General features: G+C 47.4%; 1 protein-coding gene across 1 annotated transcript in view; it reads left to right on the top strand.

Annotated features, from left to right (window-relative positions):
- The window catches only part of LOC122941760 (prominin-1-A-like), a 92014-nt gene extending 67740 nt beyond the window's left edge, over positions 1–24274 (top strand). Inside the window, exons 9-25 of the mRNA XM_044299171.1 lie at positions 105–179; positions 4528–4591; positions 6775–6934; positions 8027–8179; positions 9164–9287; positions 9541–9614; positions 10032–10116; positions 10949–11095; positions 11957–12022; positions 13680–13772; positions 13982–14035; positions 14363–14443; positions 14613–14681; positions 14872–14961; positions 20655–20767; positions 21992–22015; positions 23483–24274. Coding sequence (XP_044155106.1) covers positions 105–179; positions 4528–4591; positions 6775–6934; positions 8027–8179; positions 9164–9287; positions 9541–9614; positions 10032–10116; positions 10949–11095; positions 11957–12022; positions 13680–13772; positions 13982–14035; positions 14363–14443; positions 14613–14681; positions 14872–14961; positions 20655–20767; positions 21992–22015; positions 23483–23534 — 1524 coding nt within the window. The 3' untranslated portion in view covers positions 23535–24274. The remainder of the gene's footprint in view (positions 1–104; positions 180–4527; positions 4592–6774; positions 6935–8026; positions 8180–9163; positions 9288–9540; positions 9615–10031; positions 10117–10948; positions 11096–11956; positions 12023–13679; positions 13773–13981; positions 14036–14362; positions 14444–14612; positions 14682–14871; positions 14962–20654; positions 20768–21991; positions 22016–23482) is intronic.
- Positions 24275–27171: the final 2897 nt, after the last annotated feature.

Genomic DNA, 27171 nt, shown 5'->3' with positions numbered 1-27171 from the left:
ATGCCTCAAAAACGGGAGCAAAATCAGACGGTAAATGAGACTTAAAGTGCTAGGTTAGGGCGCCCCCTACTGATTGCTAACTCCGTTTAATTGTGTATTTACAGATACCAGACTTTACCGACCAGCTGAAAGCCATTGACGACTTCTTGAACTCAGGAGTAGAAGACAATATCCGGAGCGTAAGTTTGACGTTGCTTAACCCCTTAAAGGGGTTATCCGAGAGTATAAAAAGCTCCCACACATGCCGAGCCCGTCACACTGATTTTACTTACCCTTACCTGGGTCCCCGTTCCGCTCCTGGTCCCCGCACCGCCCGCGCTGCTTCTCCCCGTGCGCAGATGAAAACATCCGGTGTCGGGGGGGAGCAGCCAATGATGGCAGGCGGTGATGGGGACAAGCTTCTCTAGCATTACCCTCAATGCTAGGGAGGCTCATCCCCGTCACTGCCTGTCATTGGCTCCCCCCCCCAACACCGAATGTTTTTATCCGTGCACGGGGAGATGCCAGGTAAGTATATTTTCTGTTCACATAACCATATGAGAGCTTATTTTTTTGCGGGACATGTACTTTTTACTGGCACCATTTACTTTACCATATCATGTTTTACTACTTACGGTACTTTAACACTAGCGTTTTTCTTTTCCGATATTGAGTTCCGTACTAGGGGCTCAATACCGGAGAAAAACTGATCAGTTTTATCCTAATGCATTCTGAATGGAGAGCAATCCGTTCAGGATGCATCAGGATGTCTGCGGTATTTTCTCAGTCCAGAATTCCGGAACACTTGCTGGAATGCCTGATCCGGCATTATTTTCCATTGAAATGCATTAATGCCCAAGTGTTCCGGAAAAACGGATCCGGTTTTGCGGCCTGCATATGCACAAACCTTTAAAAATGTGAAAAAGATAAATACCGGATCGGTTTTTCCGGATGACAACCAGAGAGACGGATCCAGTATTGCAATGCATTTGTGAGACTGATCCGCATCCAGATCCGTCTACAAATGGTATCCGTTTGCGACGGAACTGCCTGCAGGAATCCAACAACGCAAGTGTGAAAGTACCCTTAAAAAAAAAAAAAGCAGTTGGGAAAAAATTATAATAATTTGATCATATTCTTTCCATCTACAGTATAAGGGCTTATACACATGACCGCACCTTGTTTTGTGGCCCGCAAATTGCGGATCTGCAAAACACGGATGTCGGCCGTGTGCGTTCTGCAATTTCTTTTAAAAAATTATGTTAATTTACTGTTATTTTTAGTTCCATTAGGGAACTTATACATGTGATTGTCTACTATAATATTGCAGTCTATGAGCTATTTTATTGGCTGCCTGTCAAGCTGTGTTTGCAGGGCTTAGCAGGCAGCTTGCTATGACAGGCTTTGGAGCTTTCACAAGGCCCCAGTCTGTCATAACATCCGATCCGAGTCCTGTGTTTTTGCCGCAGGGGCTCCAATTGGGGGACGTAGTGAGCCCCTACCTTTGCCTAACGCTTAGATGCCGCAGTCACTATTGACCATGGTGTCTGTGGTATGGAGTTAATGCCTATGTTGAATAGCACAGGGTAGAACCATCACTCTGATGTTATTTGCCCCTTCCTATGTTTTGAATATATTATTGCAACTTTACTGTAAAAAAAAATATACCAATACCATTTACTACTCTGATCTGACCTGATTATGTGTGTGAGGCAACTTACTAGAGCAGGAGCCCTCCCCCACTGCCCTGGAGAAGCACTCTAACCTGCCCGCTGAGCAAAGCTCTGTCCTTCAGCCATCAAAATATGGAAAAGATCAGGAAGAAGTGAACCCCTGTGTTCTTCATAAGATTTTTACGAGGCTGTTTGACTTCCTTATCTAATGTTTGATCTCCAGGTTTACTTTAGCTGAATGTATCCTACGTAGTGCTGGATTTTGGGCAGAGCCTTCCTGTCTTGAACGGGTTCCAGGAGTCTTATCGATTTACTTCTATTCAGTTCCTGGTGGTTCCATGCCAAGAAAAACATTCGGAATTTATGATAAAAAAAAAATCTTAGGGAAAGTTTAAGATGCAACAACCCAGAAGGAGGGTGGTGAGGATAGGAGTGGTTATAGCAATAATGGGGGTAGTAGTTACTCATGGTTGGCTCTCCTCTCGCTGTGCGAGTGATAGGAAGGGCGCACCTTTTCTTCCCTTCAGGGAACACCCGGATCTTGGGGTTCTCCTGCCCGATCTGATGGTGGTTCGGGGTGCACGTGATGGTGATGAATTGTGAGGTGCAGGCAGGGTCGCGTGCAACATAGAAGGGGACAATGATGAGGTATTTTTGCGATAGAACAGTTCTTTACTGAAAAATCTAATTCGAGCACTGGACTGGCAGATGTTACACAAATGCACTTTCCACAGATCTTAAACGTCAAATGGCTGCAAAGGTAGCCACCCCGGGGCCAGGGGATTCTTAGCTTTAAAGCTAAATGCACACGATCAGGATTGCGTGCGGATATTCCGCGCAGAAAATATGCACAATAGGTCATGTACATTGTATGCTATGAGAATTTGAAATTCTCAATGCGCACGATGCAAATTTTTTTGTGCACAGATTTTGACCTGCGGTGCGGATTTTAAAATCTGCAGCATGTCAATTTATTTTATTTTTCCTGACCCGATTTTCTTCATTCACTTAGTAAAATTCGCACCAAATCAGCAAGCAAATCCGCACCAATTGATGCGGATTGACCGCACAGATTTGCCTGCGAACACCTGCGGATTCTCCGCACATGAACCCTGAACGTGTGCATTTACATTATTTTTTGGATAATATTTTGTTTCTTGCGCAGAGTCCTAGCCAGCCTTGTAATACAGTGGGATGCGAAAGTTTGGGCAACCTTGTTAATCGTCATGATTTTCCTGTACAAATCGTTGGTTGTTACGATAAAAAATGTCAGTTAAATATATCATATAGGAGACACACACAGTGATATTTGAGAAGTGAAATGAAGTTTATTGGATTTACAGAAAGTGCTATAATTGTTTAAACAAAATTAGGCAGGTGCATAAATTTGGGCACCACAAAAAAGACATTAAATCAATATTTAGTAGATCCTCCGTTTTGCAGAAATTACAGCCTCTAAACGCTTCCTGTAGGTTCCAATGAGAGTCTGGATTCTGGTTGAAGGTCTTTTGGACCATTCCTCTTTACAAAACATCTTTAGTTCATTCAGGTTTGATGGCTTCCGAGCATGGACAGCTCTCTGTAAGTCACACCACAGATTTTCTATTATATTCAGGTCTGGGGACTGAGATGGCCATTGCAGAACGTTGTACTTGTTCCTCTGCATAAATGCCTTAGTGGATTTTGCGCAGTGTTTAGGGTCGTTGTCTTGTTGATAGATCCAGCCCCGGCGCAGCTTCAGCTTTGTCACTGATTCCTGGACATTAGTCTCCAGAATCTGCTGATACTGAGTGGAATCTATGCGTCCCTCAACTTTGACAAGATTCCCAGTCCCTGCACTGGCCACACAGCCCCACAGCATGATGGAACCACCACCATATGTTACTGTAGGTAGCAGGTGTTTTTCTTGGAATGCTGTGTTATTTTTCCTCCATGCATAACGCCCCTTGTTATGGCCAAATAACTCAATTTTAGTTTCATCAGTCCACAGCACCTTATTCCAAAATGAAGCCGACTTGTCCAAATGTGCTTTAGCCCACCTCAAGCGGCGGAGAAAAGGCTTCCTCTGCATCCCTCTCGCATACAGCATCTCCTTGTGTAAAGTGCGCCGAATGGTTGAACGACGCACAGTGACTCCATCTGCAGCAAGATGATGTTGTAGGTCTTTGGTGCTGGTCTGTGGGTTGACTCTGACTGTTCTCACCATTCGTCGCTTCTGTCTATCCGAGATTTTTCTTGGTCTGCCACTTCGAGCCTTAACTTGAACTGAGCCTGTGGTCTTCCATTTCCTCAATATGTTCCTAACTGTGGAAACAGACGGCGGAAATCTCTGAGACAGCTTTCTGTATCCTTCCCCTAAACCATGATGGTGAACAATCTTTGTCTTCAGGTCATTTGAGAGTTGTTTTGAGACCCCCATGTTGCTACTCTTCAGAGAAAACTAAAAGAGAAGGGAAACTTACAATTGACCCCCTTAAATACTCTCTCATAATTGGATTCACCTGTGTATGTAGGTCAGGGGTCACTGAGCTTACCAAGCCAATTTGAATTCCAATAATTAGTTCTAAAGGTTTTGGAATCAATAAAATGACAACAACAGTGACCACATGTCTGCACCTGCCTGATTGTGTTTAAACAATTATAGCACACTTTCTGTAAATCCCAATAAACTTCATTTCACTTCTCAGATATCACTGTGTGTGTCTCCTATATGATATATGTAACTGACATTTTTTATCGTAACAACCAACGATTTGTACAGGAAAATCATGACGATTAACAAGGTTGCCTAAACTTTCGCATCCCACTGTATGTTGTCAGTATGGATTGCATCTTTTGTACCTTTGTAAAATTAATTGCTGTTCTTTGACTCCAGGCTCGTCAGACACTTGATGACATCCCCCAGTCCGTAGCCAATCAGACCAAAGGATCTGTACAAAGTAAGACAATCACCCTCCCAATTCTGTAAATGCCCATCTTGTCTAGAACAGCATAAATCTTATTGTTTAATCTATAGTGTTTTTTTTGTTTTTAAATTTAGCTTCCATTTGACCTGCACATTGTAAAGCTTTATTGTAAATGCTTTTTAGTTCTAAATCTCCTGCATAGACTTGATAAAATCCCTCTGCGTCAAAATGATAAAATCCAGCTGTCCGCAGCCACCAGTAGAGGGTGCTGGCGATATACTGTTTTATTATTGAGTTCAATGCATAAATATATGCAGATAGCTCCATCTAGTGGTGGTAGCCAGAATTACAGAGCGGACTAAAATTTCCTTCTGCTGTTGGGTAGCCACCTAAAGCCTCATCTGCAAAGCTCCTATTAATTCGAGGAGCTGCTCACCCATCCCTTGGTTGAACTTGATGGACTTAGTTATTACTAACTATGTGTGCAGCAGAGGCTTTATACATCCTATAATTGTCCGGGTGGGGGTCTTAGCACCCAGATAACCACGCCTGCTATCTGATATTAAGTTTATTTGACCAGTTTAAATAATGAGGTGCAGGATGTTGCTGCTGCTCTTCACAATTCTGGTTGTCTGCATCCACCACTAGAGGGAGCTCACTGAATAAATATTCATGCAACTCCCACGGATGTCAGGAGCAGTATTATACGCAGTTGGCTCCTCCTAGTGGAAGCTGCAAGAAGTCCTTGCAGAATAATTTCCTGGTCGGCAATGCAGGAGTGTGAGTAACTATGTCCTAAATCTAATCTGAAGCTACTAAACCAATTACATGAGGTTCTCAGCCTGAAATGGGTTATAACAGGACAATAGACAGTAGGGCTGCACGATATATCGAAAAAATAATCGAATCGCGATAATCGCCAAATGCGATATGGCGATTTGGCCGACCCGAAAATGCCGCGATTTATATATGAAGGGGCCTTGCGCACATAACTGTCTTTTTGTGTAAAGTATTTTACTACTGTGTGAAACAAGCTCTCTCTGACTCCTATTGATAACATAGCCAGCCTCTGTACTCACTATTACGATGAATGCACTGCAGCGAACGGCAGCGAGGTGGCCGGCCGGCGCGTGACTGACGTCACTTAGTAACGCTCCTGCTTCCTGAAGTGGGAGGAGCGTTACTAAGTGACGTCAGTCACGCGCCGGCCGGCCACCTCTCTGCCGCTCGCTGCAGTGCATTCATAGTACTGTGACAGTGAGTACAGACTACAGAGGCTGGCCATTTTATCAATAGGAGAGAGCTTGTTTCACACAGTAGTAAAATACTTCACACACAAAGCCAGTTATGTTTATTGCAGTTTAGGACACATAGGGCAATGAGGGGGACCAGCATAAGATGCTATGTGTGGTCTTATGCTGGCCCCCCTCATGGCCCTATGTGTCATAGCACACATCCCCTATAACAGTGCCATCCACAAGTCCCCCATAACGGCGTCCTCCACAGATTCCCCCCCATAACGGCGTCCTCCACAGATTCCCCCATAACGGCGTCCTCCACAGATTCCCCCATAACGGCGTCCTCTACAGATTCCCCCATAACGGCGTCCTCCACAGATTCCCCCATAACGGCGTCCTCCACAGATTCCCCCATAACGGCGTCCTCCACAGATTCCCCCATAACGGCGTCCTCCACAGATTCCACCATAACGGCGTCCTCCACAGATTCCCCCATAACGGCGTCCTCCACAGATTCCCCCATAACGGCGTCCTCCACAGATTCCCCCCATAACGGCGTCCTCCACAGATTCCCCCCATAACGGCGTCCTCCACAGATCCCCCACATAACGGCGTCCTCCACAGATTCCCCCACATAACGGCGTGCTCCACAGATTCCCCCACATAACGGCGTCCTCCACAGATTCCCCCACATAACGGCGTCCTCCACAGATTCCCCCACATAACGGCGTCCTCCACAGATCCCCCACACAACGGCGTCCTCCACAGATCCCCCACAACTATGTCATACCCAGCCGCGTCAGCGGCTCATATGGGAAAATCCAAGCAAATAGACCTCTAGCACAATTCCCTTAAAATATCGCATCGCATATCGTTATCGCAATTTTTAGGGCCCTAATCGCAATCGCACAAAATTCCCAAATCGTGCAGCCCTAATAGACAGCAATGCTATAATGTATCATGTGTTTTATTTTGCAGAGGTGCAAGATCAGTTGGTCAACATACAAAAGAAAATCCAGGATGTCCGCAGCAACCTCTCCATTGTGGATAAACTGAATACAGTAAATGATTTTTTCGATAAAGTAACTAGCAATGCGAATACGTACAAGTCGGACGCGGTGAAATACGAGTATTACAGGTAAGACGTGGACCTGTCATTCACCATGACTGCCAAAAGTCCAGGAAAATTATGTAAACCAGTCCCCAAAAGGGCGTTATGTAAAATAGTTTGCTTATCCTGGGTGTTTGAGGGGATGTTCCTGGATAGAACGGGCTGGGCTTAAAACGTTGGCACGTCCTGGTCCTAACAAGAGTTCCTATCTAAGATCTGAAGGTGTCCATACACCTTCAATAGCGGTCGCCCCCTCCCGCCCATACACATGAATACTCAGCTTAGCATTAAAGGCTATGTACACCTTTTGGGGTAATTTTTTATTTATTTTTTATGATTGCATTTTACTCATTTTGGGCTCAAAATGATTTGTTCAATTGGTCTTTATTAAAAAAAAAAAAATTCAGCCTTTTTGTCACAAAGGGTTAACTGACTAGCTGTGTGAATCATACTTTCACTTTGTGGCGGTCATCTAATAAACCTTTTCTCATAAGCACCTATTTAAGCCACATTCTAATCAGTAGGATAAGAACTGAGCTATAACGAGTGTTTAGGAGATCAGAGATAAGGAGCCGTCAGCTGAGCTGCCTGACGGGAAGCAGTAAAAATACACAGCCTGGTACTAGAGAATCTCAAGGCTGTACAGAGAAAGGGGTTCAACATTTTTCAGACCAACTGAAAAAAAATTCCCCCCAAAGGTGCACATAGCCTTTAAGGTAGTATCTGGCTGCCAAACACCTCTGATGGAAGCCTGATAGATTCAAAATGCTCAGGCCTTTTTCTCCTCGGCATCCTCTGTCGATGCATTGTGGCCTGGGACAGCCATGATGTCGTGGTTGGGGGTTATAAGCCCACCAGGCACCAGTTGCTACCGCCACCCCCATAGCTGTCCCACTGCACCAAGCTTCCCAGGAACAGACGTAAAAAGTAGCAGAACTGAACTTGGAAGAAGAGGAGGATTCCAGCTCAGCTGGATATGTGCACATTAGTAATACTCCCATCATTTACTGGGGGCAGTATTATGTGGTAGCAGTAATGTTCTCCAAGTCAGACCTGCAACTGCGATGATCTATAAGAAATATCTGCACATAACCCGTACACTGCTTATGTCCTCTGCAGGTGGATAGTTGGGATCTGTCTCTCCTCCATCATCCTCCTGGTAGTTGTATGTAACCTGCTGGGTTTGCTGTTCGGACCCTGCGGCCACGAAGCAAAACTGGATCCCACAGAACGGAGCTGTGCATCAAATTCAGGGGGAGACTTCTTTATGGCGTAAGTAAACGTGGCGATCCCAAGAACCAGCCGTCTTTACCTAGTCAATAGTGAGGATAGAGGAGACTCGAAGGACTATCTAGTCTGTCCACTTTCAGTGTTACTATGGCACCCAGGACGCTATTAAAGTCCTGGTTGCCATAGTAGGAGCGGGGGAGCGGGGGAGCGGTATACTTGCCATCCGTGCGGCTCCCGGGGCGCTCCAGAATGACGTCAGAGCGCCCCATGCGCATATATGACGTGCCATGCGATCACGTCATCCATGCGCGTGGGGTGCCCTGACGTCACTCTGGAGCGCCCCGGGAGCCGCACGGATGGTAAGTATGCTGCTCCCCCGCTCCCCACTACACTTTACCATGGCTGCCAGGACTTTAGCGTCCCGGCAGCCATGGTAACCACTCTAAAAAAGCTAAATGTCGTATCCGGCAATGCGCCGAAACGGCGTTTAGCTTAAGGCCGGATCCGGATCAATGCCTTTCAATGGGCATTCATTCCGGATCCGGCCTTGCAGCAAGTCTTCAGTTTTTTGGGCCGGAGCAAAAAGCGCAGCATTGCTGCAGTATTTTCTCCGGCCAAAAAACGTTCCGTTCCGGAACTGAAGACATCCTGATGCATCCTGAACGGATTTCTCTCCAAAGAACGCAAGTGTGAAAGAGCCCTTACTTGTCTAGGCCATGTGATCAATGAATTTGACATCACTTGGCCTAGAAAGAAGCTCAAGGAGCTCCACAGCCTCTTCCCACAGCTGACTGACCGGGTGCCCAGGAGTCAGACCGCCACCAAGCTATATGAGGATAGGTCATCAATAGGTAAATCCCGGAGAACCCCCCTTTCCTTTGCAATATTACCACCAAGTTGACCCTTACTACAAGTAAATAATCCCCTGAATCATTTGGGGAGCAGCTTCCTGCAGCCGCCACTAGGTGGCAGTATAGGACAGATTGCAGCTATTCAGTATGTGCATTGACTGTGGTCTCCTTGCAGAGGGACTGGATTCAGCTTTCTTTCTGCTTGGCTTCTCATGTTGGTGACGGCCGTGCTGTTTGTCGTTGGAGGAAACGTCTACACGTCCGTCTGTAAACCATGGAGCAGTCAGCAGCTGTACAAGGTGACTTCTACGTTCTGCCACCCATTGAACAAAGTTCTTGTAAAGTCGCTCAGCGTTTTCCGATACTTGGGTGAGGGGACTCCCATCTAGCACGAGGACCACCCTTACTTCATCATGAGATATCGTGGTGTATTGCTCTTGTGCCATTACATTATTCCCCACTATGATTTGCCCTTAGGCCATCCTCGTCTGTCAAGTTCGCATCCGTTTTGCTCACATTTGTTCGAGCTCTCATACTTCTCTTTATTTCCAGGTCGCTGACAACTTCAATTTAAGCAATTTGCTGAATATCGACCTCAATAACCTGAAACTGACCACTCTGTATCGGTATGTAGACCACAGGGACATTCACACGGCTTCTCTCCACTTTGCCGTTATTAATATTATTCATCATTATTTCTTTTTAGGTCTAAAATTTTTGTTCTGGTTCAAATCGTGCTCTGTTTTTCTCTGCAGTAACCACCAGGGGGAGCTCTCTGCATGTAGATTTATACAGCCAGCTATGTACTTACTGGTATCAATGTGTATGCATTGAGCTCCCCCTAGTGGTGGCTACAGGTTCATCATTTACACAGCTTAGATTTGGAAACGGTGGGAGCCTTTTATGTGTGTGTCAGATGCTGCACCAGCGAGGTTAATCATTTGGGCACATTACAGGCTGCCCATGCACCACAAACTGAAAACAACCCTGCTCCTGTACGGACAGTCTCACCCCCCTGCTTTTCCTCTGTTCTTGTCTTGCAGTGACTGTCAGAACAATGATGGCCTGTGGAGCACACTGAATCTGAACTCCATGTACAATCTGGACAGCTATCTGGACATCAGCCAGGTGAGTACGGTGCCAGGCCGCTCATATACACCTTCCAAATCAGCAGAGGGCCACACGCGCTACTGGTGAGACGGCCGCCCTAGACCCGATGCAGCGTTTATGGGAACATCTGAATTTGATAGTCCAAGTTGTTTTTACCAAAGAAGCTGGTCTCAAGTTGTCCTGCTGCTGGGACCCCTCTGTTTTACCTGCCCTGGTCTTCTTCAGCGTTATCATAGGGACATTGGGGGCCATTTAGCATAAAAAAATTGCAAAACTCTCAACTTTTTTTTGGTTAAATGCAGGGGTGATTTTATGCCACTTGGGAGTCATGGGGAAGTTGGACCTGACAAATGTACTTACTTTTGCGCCGGAAAACAGGTGTAAAGTCAGGACCTGGACTAGTTTTTACTCCAGGCGTGCAGACTGCCGGCAGTGTGCACTAACACTAGGTTCTGGCATAAAGTGCACTGAGCCGTATTACTCCCTTTGTTTACTCCAGGATTTTGATATTGATGGTCTATCAGTATCAGATCTGTGGGGGTCTGACAACCCGCACCCATGCCGATCAGCTGTTCTACAGGACACAGCGCCATCCATTGTGTAGTGGACGGGGCTGGTTACTGCAGTGCTGCTCTCTTTGAAGTGAATGCAGGAACCAGTTCAGTTCACTACTCAATGGACCCCTCCCCATTCATATATTGGCGGGCTATCCTGAGGATAGGTCATTGATAGTAAAATTCTGGAATACCCCTTTAAGTTGCGTTTTGGGACTACTTTGGGAAGTGTTCGGTCCCTGCAGACCCTCTTACCTGCACATGACTGACGTGGTCCTCCTTCTCCTTCTCTCCAGTACACAGGGGATGTGAACTCCACACTGCAGAACACCAATATCAATATCGCCAACATCACGTTCCTGAGCGCAAGTCAGAAAAACAAAGTCACGAGTGTGGCCACCTCCGGAATAGACAATTTCAACTTCTCTGACTTCAACCAGCAGGTACGGAAACCCCTCGGCCTGGACCCACCATCATGAATGGCCGCTGAACGGTCCCCTCTCCTGACCCGTCTGGTTTAGTCAATGCTTGGCTTCAACATGAGATGACCCTTCTGAACCATCTTCTCTTATAACTCTGCAGGGTGCTGTTCCTCTGTTATTCCTGCTGAACGTTGATGAATAAATTGACAACTGGGTGATACCAAGGGTGCACCTAGCCTTTCTGCTGCCTGAGCCGAAAACTGAGAGGGCGCCATCACTCCCCAATGCCAATTTCTTCAACCCAAGCCTTTCCCTTCAGCCCATGGCCCTTCCGCTGCCCCCCTCTTGCCCCTACCTGGTGCTGCCCGAGGCGATCGCCTCACCTGGCCTCACTGGTGGTGCACCCCTTCCCTACAGTTTGACAATGTCTCACTGCTTAGAGAACCCCCCTCCCCAACAGATAACAGCCAGTTGTCAATTTATTAATACATTCGTAGGAGGAATAAAAGAGGGCCGACATAAGGAAGAGTTATAGGAAAAGATCCTGCAGAATTATTTCATGGGGAATACAAGTACCGGTCTATGCCTTTTGGCACTGTGGCACTTAAAGGGATCCAGCCCCCCTGGCATACCCACTGTACTGAGCTAGCCTGTGCACCCATGCCCACCAAACCGCCCCTGTTTATACCCAAGAACACACTTTCCTGCTGCCCTGACAAGAGAAGAGCCCCCCATTTTTTAGTTCTGGGGGGACCATTCAACTATTGGTTGCAGTTATACCCCCCCGTCCGGCTGCGGTGGGCACCGTACAGACTGGCTTCTTGTTGGGTACAGCGTCGTCATTACGTGCCGTAAATGATTAACGTGTTCTTTTTATTTCAGTCGACCAAGAACATCACCAAAACGGATCTGAATTCATTTGCAGCGGAGTTGGAAACTCTAGCGGGGGTGAGTTATGAATCCGGCAGGGGAAGTTGCCGACAGTGCCACTGCCCTCCTCTGGCCGTGACTGGTACTGCAGCAATCAGGTCAATGGGGATGAGCTGCAATAGCCGGCCTATCCAATGGGCATGAGAGGGAGACAACCCCTTTAGGTGTCGTATAAAATACCTATAACCCCAAAGTATATTCTTCTAAAACTATAAGACCAGAACAATGCTAGGCTCAGAGCCGAGGCAATGTACTAAACCTATCCATGGGCTGTCTGAGTCTAATCCAGGAGAACCGCCATAAGCCTCCAGTCTAGGAAAACCAAATGCAATATAAACCTCTCTGGTTTCCACATATTTTTCATATTTCTTTGCTCCCTCCGTTCCTTCATTACACTCCATAGCTGAAAGTCTGAGTATGCTGATGCTGGAGCGGGAGGTGACTTCATTCATCTGTTGCAATTCCCTCTGACAGTACTCCAGTATATCACCCATTACCTGCTGCTAGTACTTCACCCATGATCCCCTGATGGTACTCCAGTATATCCCCCATGACCTCGTGCTAGTACTCCAGTACATCCGCAATGATCTGCTGACAGTACTATGGTACATCCCCCATGACCTGCTGACAGTACTCTGGTACATCCCCCATGACCTGCTGACAGTACTCTGGTACATCCCCCATGACCTGCTGACAGTACTCTGGTACATCCCCCATGACCTGCTGACAGTACTATGGTACATCCCCCATGACCTGCTGACAGTACTATGGTATATTCCATGTAACCTGCTGACAGTACTCCGGTACATCCCCCACGACCTGCTGACAGTTCTCCGGTATATCTCCCATGACCTGCTGGTAGTACTCCGATACACCCCCCATGACCTGCTGACAGTACTCTGGTACATCCCCCATGACCTGCTGACAGTACTCTGGTACATCCCCCATGACCTGCTGACAGTACTCTGGTACATTCCCTGTAACCTGCTGACAGTACTCTGGTACATTCCCTGTAACCTGCTGACAGTACTCTGGTACATTCCCTGTAACCTGCTGACAGTACTCTGGTACATTCCCTGTAACCTGCTGACAGTACTCTGGTACATTCCCTGTAACCTGCTGACAGTACTCTGGTACATCCCCCATGACCTGCTGACAGTACTCTGGTACATTCCCTGTGACCTGCTGACAGTATTCTGGTACATTCCCTGTGACCTGCTGACAGTACTCCGGTACACCCCCCATGACCTGCTGACAGTACTCTGGTACATCCCCCGTGACCTGCTGACAGTACTCTGGTACATCCCCCGTGACCTGCTGACAGTACTCTGGTACATCCCCCATGACCTGCTGACAGTACTCTGGTACATCCCCCATGACCTGCTGACAGTACTCTGGTACATCCCCCATGACCTGCTGACAGTACTCTGGTACATCCCCCATGACCTGCTGACAGTACTCTGGTACATCCCCCATGACCTGCTGACAGTACTCTGGTACATTCCCTGTAACCTGCTGACAGTACTCACCTATGATCCTCTAACAGTACCCCGGTACATTATTTACTGCCAGGCTATAGTTGTTGTTACCTTTGACTTCCTATCATTACCGCAGCACAGCCTTAGCTCCGCTGGGTGTAGTAGTTTTAGTAATTGTCTGAATTTTTCCTCAACAGAAAAGTCCGGCCTTTAAGACTGACCTGAAGAATGAGGCCAACGCTCTGCGGACTCTCCAAAATTCAATCAACAGCATCATGGTCCCACAAATTGTTAGTATATCTCCCTATATACAGAGCTGTACTATATATTCTGCATGTATCTGTATTCATCATATAGAATATTTAGATCATTGTGCTTCTCTTGTGTAAAGAATATTATATATGGCGACACACTGCCGTGACGGTGTAGACGCTCAGACCCGTATGACTGTTTTATCTTCTATACTGCATTTCCTAAACCTGGAATTTCTACCTTCCAGAAAAGCCTCAGTACAAGTATCGTCAGCCTGCAAACCAAAGGAAAACAGTTACCGGTGAGTTCTAGCTGCGGATCTAACGGGATAACGTCTGGATACTAATGGTAGAAATGTAATAGTTGGATTTATTAACCCCTTCCTGCTCCATCACCTAGATTACATAATACAAGAAATCCAATGTGAAAGTGTTGCTTTTTGTTGTTGTGGTTGATAATCTTCCATAAAGAGATAAATTGGGGGCGCTGTTGCATTGGTGCCTATGGAAAAAGGTTACCTCCAGTAGTGGTGAAATGTGGTACTGCAGAAACCTAGCCTTTCCACCGCATAATATGGAATACGTTACCCATGTGTTTTTTTTTGTTTTTTTTTTGTCTTTGAATGCAGACATCTTTAAATGCAACCCTTAAAAGCATCGAAGACGCTCAGACCTTTGTGGACACCCAAGTGGTTGGCATTGTAAAGAATGTAAGTTCAAATGGTATAATATATGTGGTCCGATTATTTTGTAGGTGCAGTTCCCAATATGTAGTCGTTAGCAGCAGCCCTCTCATTGTAAGAGCCATAATAAGGCTATACTGGGATGACTGGAACCACACCGCCTTACATTCTAATATTTCATTCTCTGTACATTTAGGAGATCAGAAAATATCTAGATACAATAATCGGATATTTTGGGTCGTACATCGATTGGACACGGAAAATGGTGAGCGCTGAGTCTTTTATTCCTTTGTTTTGCCTCATTCGAATGATTTCCAAAGTTTATAACAAATCTAAAAATGAATAAAATAATAGGAAAAAAAAAAAAAATCTGCAAATTTATCCATTTCTTGTATAATTCTCGAGTGCCGGAGTCCACCTGATATACGGTATTCTCTTGTGCTCCCTTTTATTAGCTGACCCAGGACTTAGCTCGTTGCAGACCCCTCGCCGCCGCTCTGGATTCTGCCGAGGTCATCGCGTGTCAGTACGTTGTGGACACCCTGGTAAGAATGCGGATATAATAAAGGAACCTTCCACAAGGAGAATTGCTCCGATTGCTGCAGACTTAGAGCTCCTGCACACGGCCGTGCCTGTATGGCGGATCCGCACTGTATGGAGGGTGCTGGTGTGGAACGGAACCCCACAGAAGCACTACGGAGTGCTTCCGTGGGGTTTCTCTCCGCGCCTCCGCACCGCAAGGCACGGAGAGAAAAGGCAAGTTGAATGGGTCTGGATTCGTCTGCGGAAACCGCTCGGATGTTGCCCGTGCATTGGGGACCACAAATTGCAGTCCCCAATGCACAGAAAGGCCGTGTGTATGAGCCCTTACCAATAAGTGGAGAATTTGCAGTCGTTTTCCTAAATATTCCGAGATGATCCTGGGAAATTTAGCTTGTCCCGACTTGGAAATGGGTGGGGCCTACATAAACCCCGCCCAGAAGTGGGTATTTACTGACCACTTTTGGGGCTTGGGAGGCCATCCAATAACCAACCCCTTAAAGTGGAAGTCCGATTGACCTTAGGCAGGGCCGGCCTTAGGTGTTCAGGCTCCCTGTGCGAGCTAACCTTGTGGCGCCCCCCCCCCCCAAAAAAAACAAACAAAAAAAAACTGCTTGTTGCTGGCATCATGGCATAGGCTGGCTGACTATCCAACCAAGTAGTTACCAGCCCTCACACCCCAAAGGCCGGTGTAATGTTATACTTCCCTAGTTCGTGAGATTTCCCTACCCTCGTCACTTCCGGTCGCACCGGACATGACGTGAGGAGGTGTGCAGCATCGCGCAGGCGCACAACGACAGGTTAGGGAAATTTCACAGCAGAATGCGCATGCGCCAGGAGCCTCGCCGGCGGTTAGGGTAGGGAAAAACTATGGGCCAATGCGCAGGCGCAGTGATCGGATGGATGTTTTCAGCTGAACACCGGCCGACACTGCGCATGCACCGGGAGCCTCACCAGCGGTTAGGGAAGGGAAAAATTTACGTACGGGCCAGTGCTTTTTCCCTACCCTAACCGCTGGTGAGGCTCCCAGTGCATGCGCAGTGTCGGCCGGTGTCCAGCTGAGAAAATTAGTTTCCAATGTAGTATTAATAACTAAACAATTAAATAATAAACATATTGCATTGTCTACTTACCACCAGGACAATAAGATGATCTGGACTCTGGCTGCAGTCTGGCTCTGGGGACTCCATTGTCACTCTCTCCCCCCCCCCCCTTCCCTCGTCACTCTCATTATTCCCCCCCCCCATCACTCTCATTATTCCCCCCCCCATCACTCTCATTATTCTCCCCCCCCATCACTCCCCCCCATCACTCTCATTATCCCCCCCCCATCACTCTCATTATTCTCCCCCCCACACTCTCATTATTCTCCCCCCCCCATCACTCTCATTATTCTCCCCCCCATCACTCTCATTATTCTCCCCCCTATCACTCTCATTATTCTCCCCCCATCACTCTCATTATTCTCCCCCCCCCCATCACTCTCATTAGTCTCCCCCCCCATCACTCTCATTATTCTCCCCCCCATCACTCTCATTAGTCCCCCCATCACTCTCATTATTCTCCCCCCCCATCACTCTCATTATTCTCCCCCCCCCATCACTCTCATTATTCTCCCCCCCATCACTCTCATTATTCTCCCCCCCATCACTCTCATTATTCTCCCCCCCCATCACTCTCATTATCTCCCCCCCCCATCACTCTCATTATTCTCCCCCCATCACTCTCATTATTCTCCCCCCCCATCACTCTCATTATTCTCCCCCCCATCACTCTCATTATTCTCCCCCCCCATCACTCTCATTATTCTCCCCCCCCCCATCACTCTCATTATTCTCCCCCCCCCATCACTCTCATTATTTCCCCCCCCCATCACTCTCATTATTTCCCCCCCCATCACTCTCATTATTTCCCCCCCATCACTCTCATTATTTCCCCCCCCATCACTCTCATTATTTCCCCCCCCATCACTCTCATTATTTCCCCCCCCATCACTCTCATTATTTCCCCCCCCCCATCACTCTCATTATTTCCCCCCCCCATCACTCTCATTATTTCCCCCCCCATCACTCTCATTATTTCCCCCCCATCACTCATTATTTCCCCCCCCATCACTCATTATTTCCCCCCCCCCAATCACTCTCATTATTTCCTCCCCCATCACTCTCATTATTTCCTCCCCCATCACTCTCATTATTTCCCCCCCATCACTCATTATTCCCCCCCCCCATTACTCATTATTTCCCCCCCCCATCACTCTCATTATTTCCCCCCCCCATCACTCTCATTATTTCCCCCCCCCATCACTCTCATTATTTCCCCCCCCATCACTCTCATTATTCCCCCCCCATCACTCTCATTATTTCCCCCCCCATCACTCTCATTATTTCCCCCCATCACTCATTATTTCCCCCCCCCATCACTCTCATTATTTCCCCCCATCACTCATTATTTCCCCCCCCATCACTCATTATTTCCCCCCCCATCACTCATTATTTCCCCCCCCATCACTCATTATTTCCCCCCCCCCAATCACTCTCATTATTCCCCCCCCATCACTCTCATTATTCCCCCCCCATCACTCTCATTATTTCCTCCCCCCCTCCCCCTTTTCACTCTCAGACTCATTCTACTCCCACCTCCATCTCTAGTGTAGCGTGGCCGAGCTCTGTTCGATCCGTGGTACAGGAGCATTTGTTTCCTGTACCCGGCCGGACTGACAGGAAGTGCACACTAAGTGAGCACTTCCTGTCAGTCCGGCCGGGTACAGGAAACAAAAGCTCCTGTACCGCGGATCGAACAGAGCTCGGCCACGCTACACTAACAGCACACAGCAAGCGCAGGCAGGATTCTTTAGAGCGGCAAGCGCTCAGCCTCAGCCACTCAGGCGGCGCAGAATGAGGGGCGCCGCCAGCCGCCCGAACTTATATAAGCAAGTTTTTTGTTTTTTTAAACCGCAACGGGCGCCGGGCGCCCCCTGCTGAATACAGGGGAGGGGGAGATGGAGGGGGCGGGGGGCCTGCCCCGTGGGAAAACATAAGTGCCGCCTCGCCTGCCCATATTACATTGCGAGCTGTCGGCCGCCCGGCGCCCCTGTTGCTATGGCGCCCTGTGCGGCCGCACAGCCCGCACACCCCAAAGGCCGGCCCTGACCTTAGGGACCAAGCAATTTGTTTCATTTTCTTCTTCATTGACATCCAAGAGCTATAACTTTTTTATTTTTCCATCGGTGCAGCCGTATGAGGGCTTGTTTTTGAGGGACAAATTGTAGTTTTTAACAGCACCATTTTGGGGTACATGTAATCATTGACTTTTATTAACTCTGTCTGGGGAGGAATAAAAAAAACCCAGCAATACAGTAATTGCTGGTTCACATTGTAAGTTTTGTGGCGTTCATTTTTCGGCATAAATAACATGATAACTTTACTCTCTGGGTTAATATGATTACAGCATTTTTTAAAGTTTTAATACTTTTACACAATAAAATCCCTTCTTAAAAAAAAAATAATTTTTGGCATCCCAAGACCCATCACTTTTTTTTATTTTTCTTTGCTGTGTGAGGGCTTGATTTAGTTTTCACTGGTATCATTTTGGGGTTCATAACCCTCTTTGATCGCTTTTATTTCATTTTTTTGGTGGCACAAAAAATTTAATTCTGGCAATTTTTTTTTTTATTTTTTTTTTAGCGTTTACCGTGTGGGATAAATTTCATAAATAATTCCAAATATGTCGAAACTGTGTTTTTTTTTTTTTTTTTTTAGCCACTTAGTCCTCTGTGATCCTCTGATCGTTCACATAGTACACTGTACTACATATGTAGTGCAGTGTACTATGCTGTCAATACCATGCTGAGAGGCACTCTATTAGGCTGTGCCTAATAGGGCCTATACGGGGGGGCAGACCTGGGGTCCTTCATTGGTCCCCCGGCTGCTGTATACAGACATCAGCACCCAAGGTGCTGATAGCTGACAGACCTGGCCCCCTGCCTCTAAACCACTTAGATGCCGCAGTCGCTATTCACTGTGGCTTCTAAGGGGTTTTAGGCTAGGGCTACACGAAGACATTTGTTGCAGTAATGTCACGCAACATATTTTATAATGCTAGTCTATGGGGTCTCACCGCGACATGCTGCGACTGTGAGACGACAGTGCGACACCATAGACTAGCATTATAAAATATGTTGCGCAACATGAATTACGCGCGACTCATGTCACTAGCCCTAGCCTAATAGTTGGGATTGGCACGTCTGCCGATCTGGGGGTCAGTGCTCCATGTGCTGCAGTATAGTGCCCTGTACAGGGGTCAGGTGCTCCGTGTGCTGCAGTATAGTGCCCGTGTACAGGGGTCAGTGCTCCGTGTGCTGCAGTATAGTGCCCTGTACAGGGGTCAGGTGCTCCGTGTGCTGCAGTATAGTGCCCGTGTACAGGGGTCAGTGCTCCATGTGCTGCAGTATAGTGCCCGTGTACAGGGGTCAGTGCTCCGTGTGCTGCAGTATAGTGCCCTGTACAGGGGTCAGTGCTCCGTGTGCTGCAGTATAGTGCCCGTGTACAGGGGTCAGTGCTCCGTGTGCTGCAGTATAGTGCCCGTGTACAGGGGTCAGTGCTCCGTGTGCTGCAGTATAGTGCCCGTGTACAGGGGTCAGTGCTCCGTGTGCTGCAGTATAGTGCCCGTGTACAGGGGTCAGTGCTCCGTGTGCTGCAGTATAGTGCCCGTGTACAGGGGTCAGTGCTCCGTGTGCTGCAGTATAGTGTCCCCGTGTACAGGGGTCAGTGCTCCGTGTGCTGCAGTATAGTGCCCGTGTACAGGGGTCAGTGCTCCGTGTGCTGCAGTATAGTGCCCGTGTACAGGGGTCAGTGCTCCGTGTGCTGCAGTATAGTGCCCGTGTACAGGGGTCAGTGCTCCGTGTGCTGCAGTATAGTGCCCGTGTACAGGGGTCAGTGCTCCGTGTGCTGCAGTATAGTGCCCGTGTACAGGGGTCAGTGCTCCGTGTGCTGCAGTATAGTGCCCGTGTACAGGGGTCAGTGCTCCGTGTGCTGCAGTATAGTGCCCGTGTACAGGGGTCAGTGCTCCGTGTGCTGCAGTATAGTGCCCGTGTACAGGGGTCAGTGCTCCGTGTGCTGCAGTATAGTGCCCGTGTACAGGGGTCAGTGCTCCGTGTGCTGCAGTATAGTGCCCGTGTACAGGGGTCAGTGCTCCGTGTGCTGCAGTATAGTGCCCGTGTACAGGGGTCAGTGCTCCGTGTGCTGCAGTATAGTGCCCGTGTACAGGGGTCAGTGCTCCGTGTGCTGCAGTATAGTGCCCGTGTACAGGGGTCAGTGCTCCATGTGCTCGGTTAAAGGTTTTTCCTGTCTTCTAAAGTAATATCCTATCGCTGAGACCCCCACCAGTCCTGAGAATGATGGCGTTTTGAGGTTTCCATTGCACAGAAGAACTCCCAGCCACTCGACTGCGCTGGGGAGTGCTGCTCTGCAGGAACAAAACGCAACAGGCATGTAGGACTGAACTAGCTCTACAGCACCTTTACTCTCAGGAATGGTCAGGCCCAGAGGTCAAGTCCCCATCTAGCTATATACCATCACTAGAAGATGGGGGATAACAATTTAACCCTTTTACTGCTAAGTGTTTGGGTTGTTGGACATTGTTGCTGTTTGTGGGGTGTTTTTTGCGGTGATCATCAATCTCTCTGTTCTCCCCCCAGAACGCCTTCTGGTTCAGCCTGGGCTGGTGCACGATCTTCTTCATCCCCAGCATCATCCTGTCAGTGAAGCTGGCGAAATATTACAGGAGGATGAAATACTCGGACACTTTTGAGTAAGTGTTGGCGCCGGCGCCGTACGTCCAGGTTCTGGGATTGTGAGGTTTTTCAATTCTTTAACCTGTAGACACAAGGGAAGACACAGATATCAGAGGGCCCCTTAGAGCGGTATGTGGGCCCCTTGCTCTTCAACAGCTCCTCATAAAACGCCCCTTTTATGTCTTGATAAGAATCCAGATTCTTGTATTGGTGGCATGAACGTAGCGGGTGTGTACAGTTTTGCAACCATTTTTATTGCCCTCATAAAAGGAGCTTTAAAATGGACTTGACAAAAAATGTATTACCGTTTTCTGTATGCAGCTTTTATGCAAACCTGTGTGTCTCCATGGTTACATAGTCTGTGGCATGTGTCACCTTTTTATATCTGCCCTATATTCTATTGTCTGTACGCCGGGGCAAGAAGAGGGAACCGAGTAACAAGCGATTATAGAATCAGACTACAGTAGGTATGTAGTCTGTATCCATGGAGACTCACAGGTCTGTAATGGGGCTGTATACATGGAAGAAGGGATACATATAAGCTCTTCGCAAGCACTGCCTCTACTACCACCAGATGTAAGGTAGTTATCCTATAAGTTGGTGTTTGACCTTTTAAACAGGCCTTGAGACATGACTTGGCTAATAACTAAGCCAGCACCTCATCTGCAGACAGCCGGGTGATTGCTGCCCCTCATCAGCTGTCTGCAGATGAGGTGCTGGATTAGTTATTAGCTAAGTCATGTCTCAAGACTGACTTATAAGATTACTTTACATCAGGTGGTGGTAGAGGTAAAGCTTATTAAGCGCTCATTTGCATACCTTCTTCCCAGAAATCCAGAGGAGCGTGTATGGCCTATAAGTCTCCTCAAGCCGATTAGGCTCTCCCCATAAGGAGATATGGTACCCTCCAGGGCTGTATGTATAAAATGGTCACAAATTGACCTGTGATCCCTTTTGCTCCTGAACAATGTCCTATATAATAGACATTTGTATCCTGCTGTATTTGTCTGCGTATGTGAACGAGGTCCAGTCCTCGATATCTCCCACGGGGGGGGGGTATAATGTATTGGCCATTAACCCTTGTGATTCCCAAGGTACCAGGCAATTATTTAGCTCACTCCCCTACTGAAATAACATGCATGTAAGCACGAGATGAACAATCATGGTGATGGGGGAGTCCGATGATGGGGTACGGCTGATTATTGTGGTTTTAATCCCTGTCTTTGTCTTTTTTCCCACAGCAGCCCCAGTGATCACATGGAGATGTAAGTGCTACGTACATATCATATACTACCGTATAAAAGGTTCATACCATTGCTGGAGCTTGTTCACATTGACACTGCTTGTCCTGTCTCATTTATCCTGTGGGGGGCGCTGCAGGAGAACTGAACACTTGCGGTCAGATTCTTTTGCAATTTATAGTCAATCACTGTGGGTTTAGGCAGTAGGACACCCAATGATCGGTCGCGGGTGCCGCCTTACATAAAGCCATTGGCAGCCGCAGCCCCTTGGGAAGTCATAGGGATGGCATTTTCTGTGCAGACTGGTGAACAGTAATCCTGCAGCATATCCCATGTGGGGAACATATCACATGCAGGCTGCAGCGGATATTGACTTGCGGTTCAGTTTTTAAATTTAACAGCATGTCAATTTCTGCTGCAGATTTTCAGTGGATTGCCCTTCCCCCTTTCAATTTAGCAGGAGAATTCAGGACACTATTTTGCTGCACATTCGCCACGGATTTGTGTGGCAGCTTTTTTTCATCCCGCATGGATGCACTCTTACACCGTATAACACACCATCAGCATACGGTATTGTACATATTCCCATCTGCTGACACTCATTACCACCACTAGGGGGCAGGATGACCTATAACAGAAGTGGGTAGAAGCCACATGGGAAATTCCACGGCCGGATTCAGTCTGAAATCCCCTGCTGTTCTGTAATATTATTAGATGCATCAAGCCAGCGGCTCACCCTGGCCGTATGCCCGGTACTTGCTATATCCCAGGACATGAGCTCTGGACTGATTTTTGACAGCACTTCATGTTTCACTCATGTAACCTCCATAAAATTACACATCAAATTGTATTTTTATTTTCTAAAGGGGTACCCATACACATTGATCCCCAAAACACAGAAACTGTGGCATTCTGCCAAAGCAGTGTCTGAATGCCCCTGTAGGATTAGATTGGTGGGCCCCTCCGAACACAATACAGATGCAGGAAAAGTGCTGGAGCTTTAAAATCAAACACTTGTCATGCTCCACCCCCTGCACTATGCATAGCAGTTGTTGTCTGAAGTGTTCCTTTAAGGGGTCATGCATACAACTGTGCTCAGTTTGGGAATCCTGGACCAACGGCGGCTCCCCTGACCCAAACTGACTGCATCATAAATCACTATGATGCAGTAAGTTTGGATCTGGAGAGCCGCGGTTGACACACGAGCGTTGTTTCCCAGACCAAGCACGGTCATGTGCAGGAGACCTAAGGCTAGCCCAGAAACGTAAAGCATACCAGAGTTTTCAAAATACGTTCTCCTTTGTACAATCACTACTGTGAACTGAGGTTGTTTGGGCTTCCCTAAAGTCTTTCAGTTTCAGCTGCACGGCTAGATGCATTTCTCTCAGAAGCAAGGGGTGTCTTCTTTTTGCCAGTGCTGTATGCAATGAACATGAAATTATGTTAAAGTTCAGTGACTCATTAATTACCAATATGTATTTCTCCCCTCAGGACATCCACATCCCAGCAGTTCCTAATCCCTCGCGTCACTGTAAAATCATGAGGAGCCATTGGCAATGAACAGGACACTAATGGCGTCTGACCCCCATGTTGTTTGGCGTCCTCCCGGAGACCCTTAGGACCTATTTATTGATGAGATTGTATATATTTTCCAATCCTATTACTTTGATACCTGGACTGTGAAGAATTGCATTGTGGGAGAGATGACCCTGCAGACGGTTCAGGGTCTGCTGGAGACTTCTGATTTGGTTGTGGGGTGGAGGGTTCCTCTGTATAGATGTACAGAATACAGGGCAGTGCTGTTCGAGGCGCCAGTGAACGTAGACTCTGCTGATGGCACCTCGGCTTCTCAACGTGACCTGTGGATCGGAATTTTTATACCGAAGTGTAAAATATTTTTTTCTCTATTTTTTATCTTTTTTTTTTTTTTCTTAGAAGATTTATGTGATTTTAAGTCGTTTGCAAAAGTGGTTCAGATAAAGCCCATCTTTTGCGCACAAACAGTGTGTGCCCCTTCTTGATGCATGGTGTATAATGTCTGTACAGGTGGCAGGAACATCCCAACTTCCATACCCTATCGCCCTACTGGGGCAGGCCTAACACGTCCCTTTAACTAATGGCCAGCAAGCGGATCTAATGGCGCAGTAGACAGACAGTCAGATGATAAGTGCTGATCACTTGGGTGCTTGGCGATCAGCTAATCGCTTCGTTAGGATTTCTTAAAAAAATGTGTTGTCTTTATGAAAAAAATAAACCCTTTAAAAGGCCCAGTATGGGCAAAACGGATTCCTGGTGTTATAACTAATGCAGGGAGAAAGTGGGCGGAGCATGACACAGCAAGTCTCAGGTGTTCTCTGCTCCGTCCCTTCATACTCAGCACTAGACAAAACCAGAATTTTCCTTTTAAGTATTAGTTAAAGAGGGTTGTTTAGTGTAATCAAAAAGTAAATGGCTGGCAGCAGTGTAAAAATATTTCCCTCTTAAAACACCTCTTTTTAAGTGGCTTCATTGGTCATGCATGCAAGAATGCCATGTTACTGCCGACCCCGACGTGCCGTTCTTGCACATGACCAATGAGGCCAGTCAGTAGTTGCAGCAGTCTCATGACCAAAAAACTGTCCCCATTACTCCAGTTCCAGCAGGGAACTCTGGGAGCTGCAGCGGAGGGTGTTTGGAAAGGTGTTTTTTAATATATATTTTTAACACACCGCTGCCTATTTTTTTGTTTAAGGGGAACCTGTAATCAACTTTATGCTGACCCTACTGAGGGCAATATAAAGTACTGACAGAAATATAAGTGGTTGCTAAGAACCAACATCATAATCATTGCAGCCCAGGCCTTGAAAAGAGTCAAATCTACCTGAGAAGAGTCCTGGTTAGTCATGAATTCCTGCTGATGACCGAGTCTTCTACCTAGTTTTCTCCCTTTCTCTCTAGGAGAGAACTGCCAATCAGCAGCAGATGGGGGGAGAGCAGGAGATTATAATAACCAGGACTCTTCTCAGGTAGATCTGACTCTTTTCAGGGCCTGGGCTGCAATGATTATGATGCTGGTTCTCAGCAACCACTTACTTTTAGCTGATGAGTGACACACCGCTGACATCAGCATTTCTTTCACTTCTTTATCCTGCCCTCAGTGAGGTTAGCATAACGTTGATGACGGGTTCCCTTTAATTATGCTGGACAGTAGTCTCTTTTAAGGGGATATTATCATCTTACTAATATGGTCCCATCCTGCAGCCCTAATGGAGGGCTGTTCCTAATTACATTGCTCTCCTGGAAGTATCTTGTTTCCAATGTGTGGTCCCCAATGCATGGGCATCATCATCTGTGCGGCCGTCCGCACTGCAAAAAAAATAAAAATAGAACATGTTCTATTTTTTTCGGTGCGGAGTTGCAGAGATAAACCCCTCCGTTCCGCACCGCAGCTTCCGGATTATAGACCCATTCAAGTGAATGGCCATCCGTGATGTGAGGTGCACCTGGCCGGTGCCTGCATATTACGGACCGGCTGTTTGCGGGCCACAATTTGGGCAAAGTGTACATGAGATTTGCATAATCTCATACACTTTGCTGGTACTGTAATACGCTGCGTTTTTTCCGCAAGGTAATCCACGTGGAAAAACCCACACGTACTCCGTGTGTGCAGGTGGCCTAAAACGCCAGGCAGCCATTGTGTAGTAAGGAGAGACTGGGACATTAAGGCCTTGATAAATCAAGATTGGCGTGTACTACGCTGGTCTCGATGGGCCCTGTGCCCCGGAGGAGGTATTTACGAGAAGGGTCAGGCCCTGACTTAATTACATGCCTCCTCCGGCAGTCCGTGCGGCAGACTGAAATCTATGTCGGCCATCATTTACAATGAGTCACTAGGAGATGGTAAATCTCCTCCTAAGTATCTAAATAGCGTACGTTAGGGCGCCTTCACACCTGGCAGAGAAAATGCAGACGTGCACTTTTACGCACGGTATAGCATGCAGAGAATTTCGATGTGGATTTCCGTGCGGATTACATCCCCTATTAAAACGAATGGAGACATTCTGCTTCAGAAAAGCCGCACCACAATATAATTATGGCAATTATGCTGCAGGGAATGGCGCCCTGCACCCCTACCAATGTTCTGCAAGACTTTTCCGCCATGTGTGAAGGGGACGTTCATGGGCAGCAGATTCATTGCAGAAATTTCCGTGCCCGAACAGCCATTCCATGCATGTGAAGGGGAGATTTCCGCAGCAAGTGCACGCATTTCTGCAACAAACCTGCCTTTAATCATTGTGTTACTTAACATGAGTGTTTCCTGCATGTTATGTCACAAGTTTCATTTTTGGAAATAGCCGAGCCCTAATTCTAAGGTTTGTGCATTACTGGAGGAATGCAACCAATAGAAGATGGCGCCAGGGGCACTTTGCTGTCAGAGTCTTACTGTCTTGTAGTTATAAAAGGCTGATTATGTTAGGCAGCCCCCGTCCACGATGTCTCATGTGATCCTCATCCTCGGATCAGAAATCCCTGCAAACTAAGACACTTCTAGGGTGGTAGCAGATCACTAGGAGGAAAGCTGAAGGCACCCCCACTGATCAGGATATTACCGCAGTACACTGTAATATGGGAATACCCCTTTAAGGGTACGATTAGGTTGCTGACCTCTGCCCTATAAGGTTCATATTGGTGTATGAGAAGGTCTAGTGTCTCCCAGGGGCCCATGTGAGCGTGTCCTCCTGACCTCTACCCTGCCATAATGCTGGTCAAGAGTGGTGAAGTACAGAGACATATCCAAAGGGGTTGAGACCCCTTTAGCTGTAGGTTCCCAGGACCTGGACCCCCAGCATCATGAAGTTGCTGCCTATCCCAATGATTAGCCATAAATTAGAGTACCCCTTTAAAGTGACCCTCCAGTCGAGTCCCAACATTTGCCCATAAGTGACGCTCTGTTCTGGTCTCACATCGATTCCTTTCAAGACGTCCCCATGCAGGGGGCTGCAGAAAGCCCATCTAAAATGGTGGCGCCTGTGGAGAAGACACATGGAACAGAACAGGGAGGAATCCTTCACGTCAGGCTGGATTTGCTCTTTGACCACTTGCAGGTTTGGAGTTGTAGGCGCTTTCCTGAACCTTGTACCGGACTGTGCCAGGCGGCATCACGACTACGAAGTGCCTGCTTAAAGGGAACCTGTCACCGG

This window comes from Bufo gargarizans, chromosome 6 (genome assembly GCF_014858855.1).
Source record: "Bufo gargarizans isolate SCDJY-AF-19 chromosome 6, ASM1485885v1, whole genome shotgun sequence".
Taxonomy (NCBI): Eukaryota; Metazoa; Chordata; class Amphibia; order Anura; family Bufonidae; genus Bufo; species Bufo gargarizans.
This window is presented reverse-complemented; position numbering and strand designations above follow the sequence as displayed.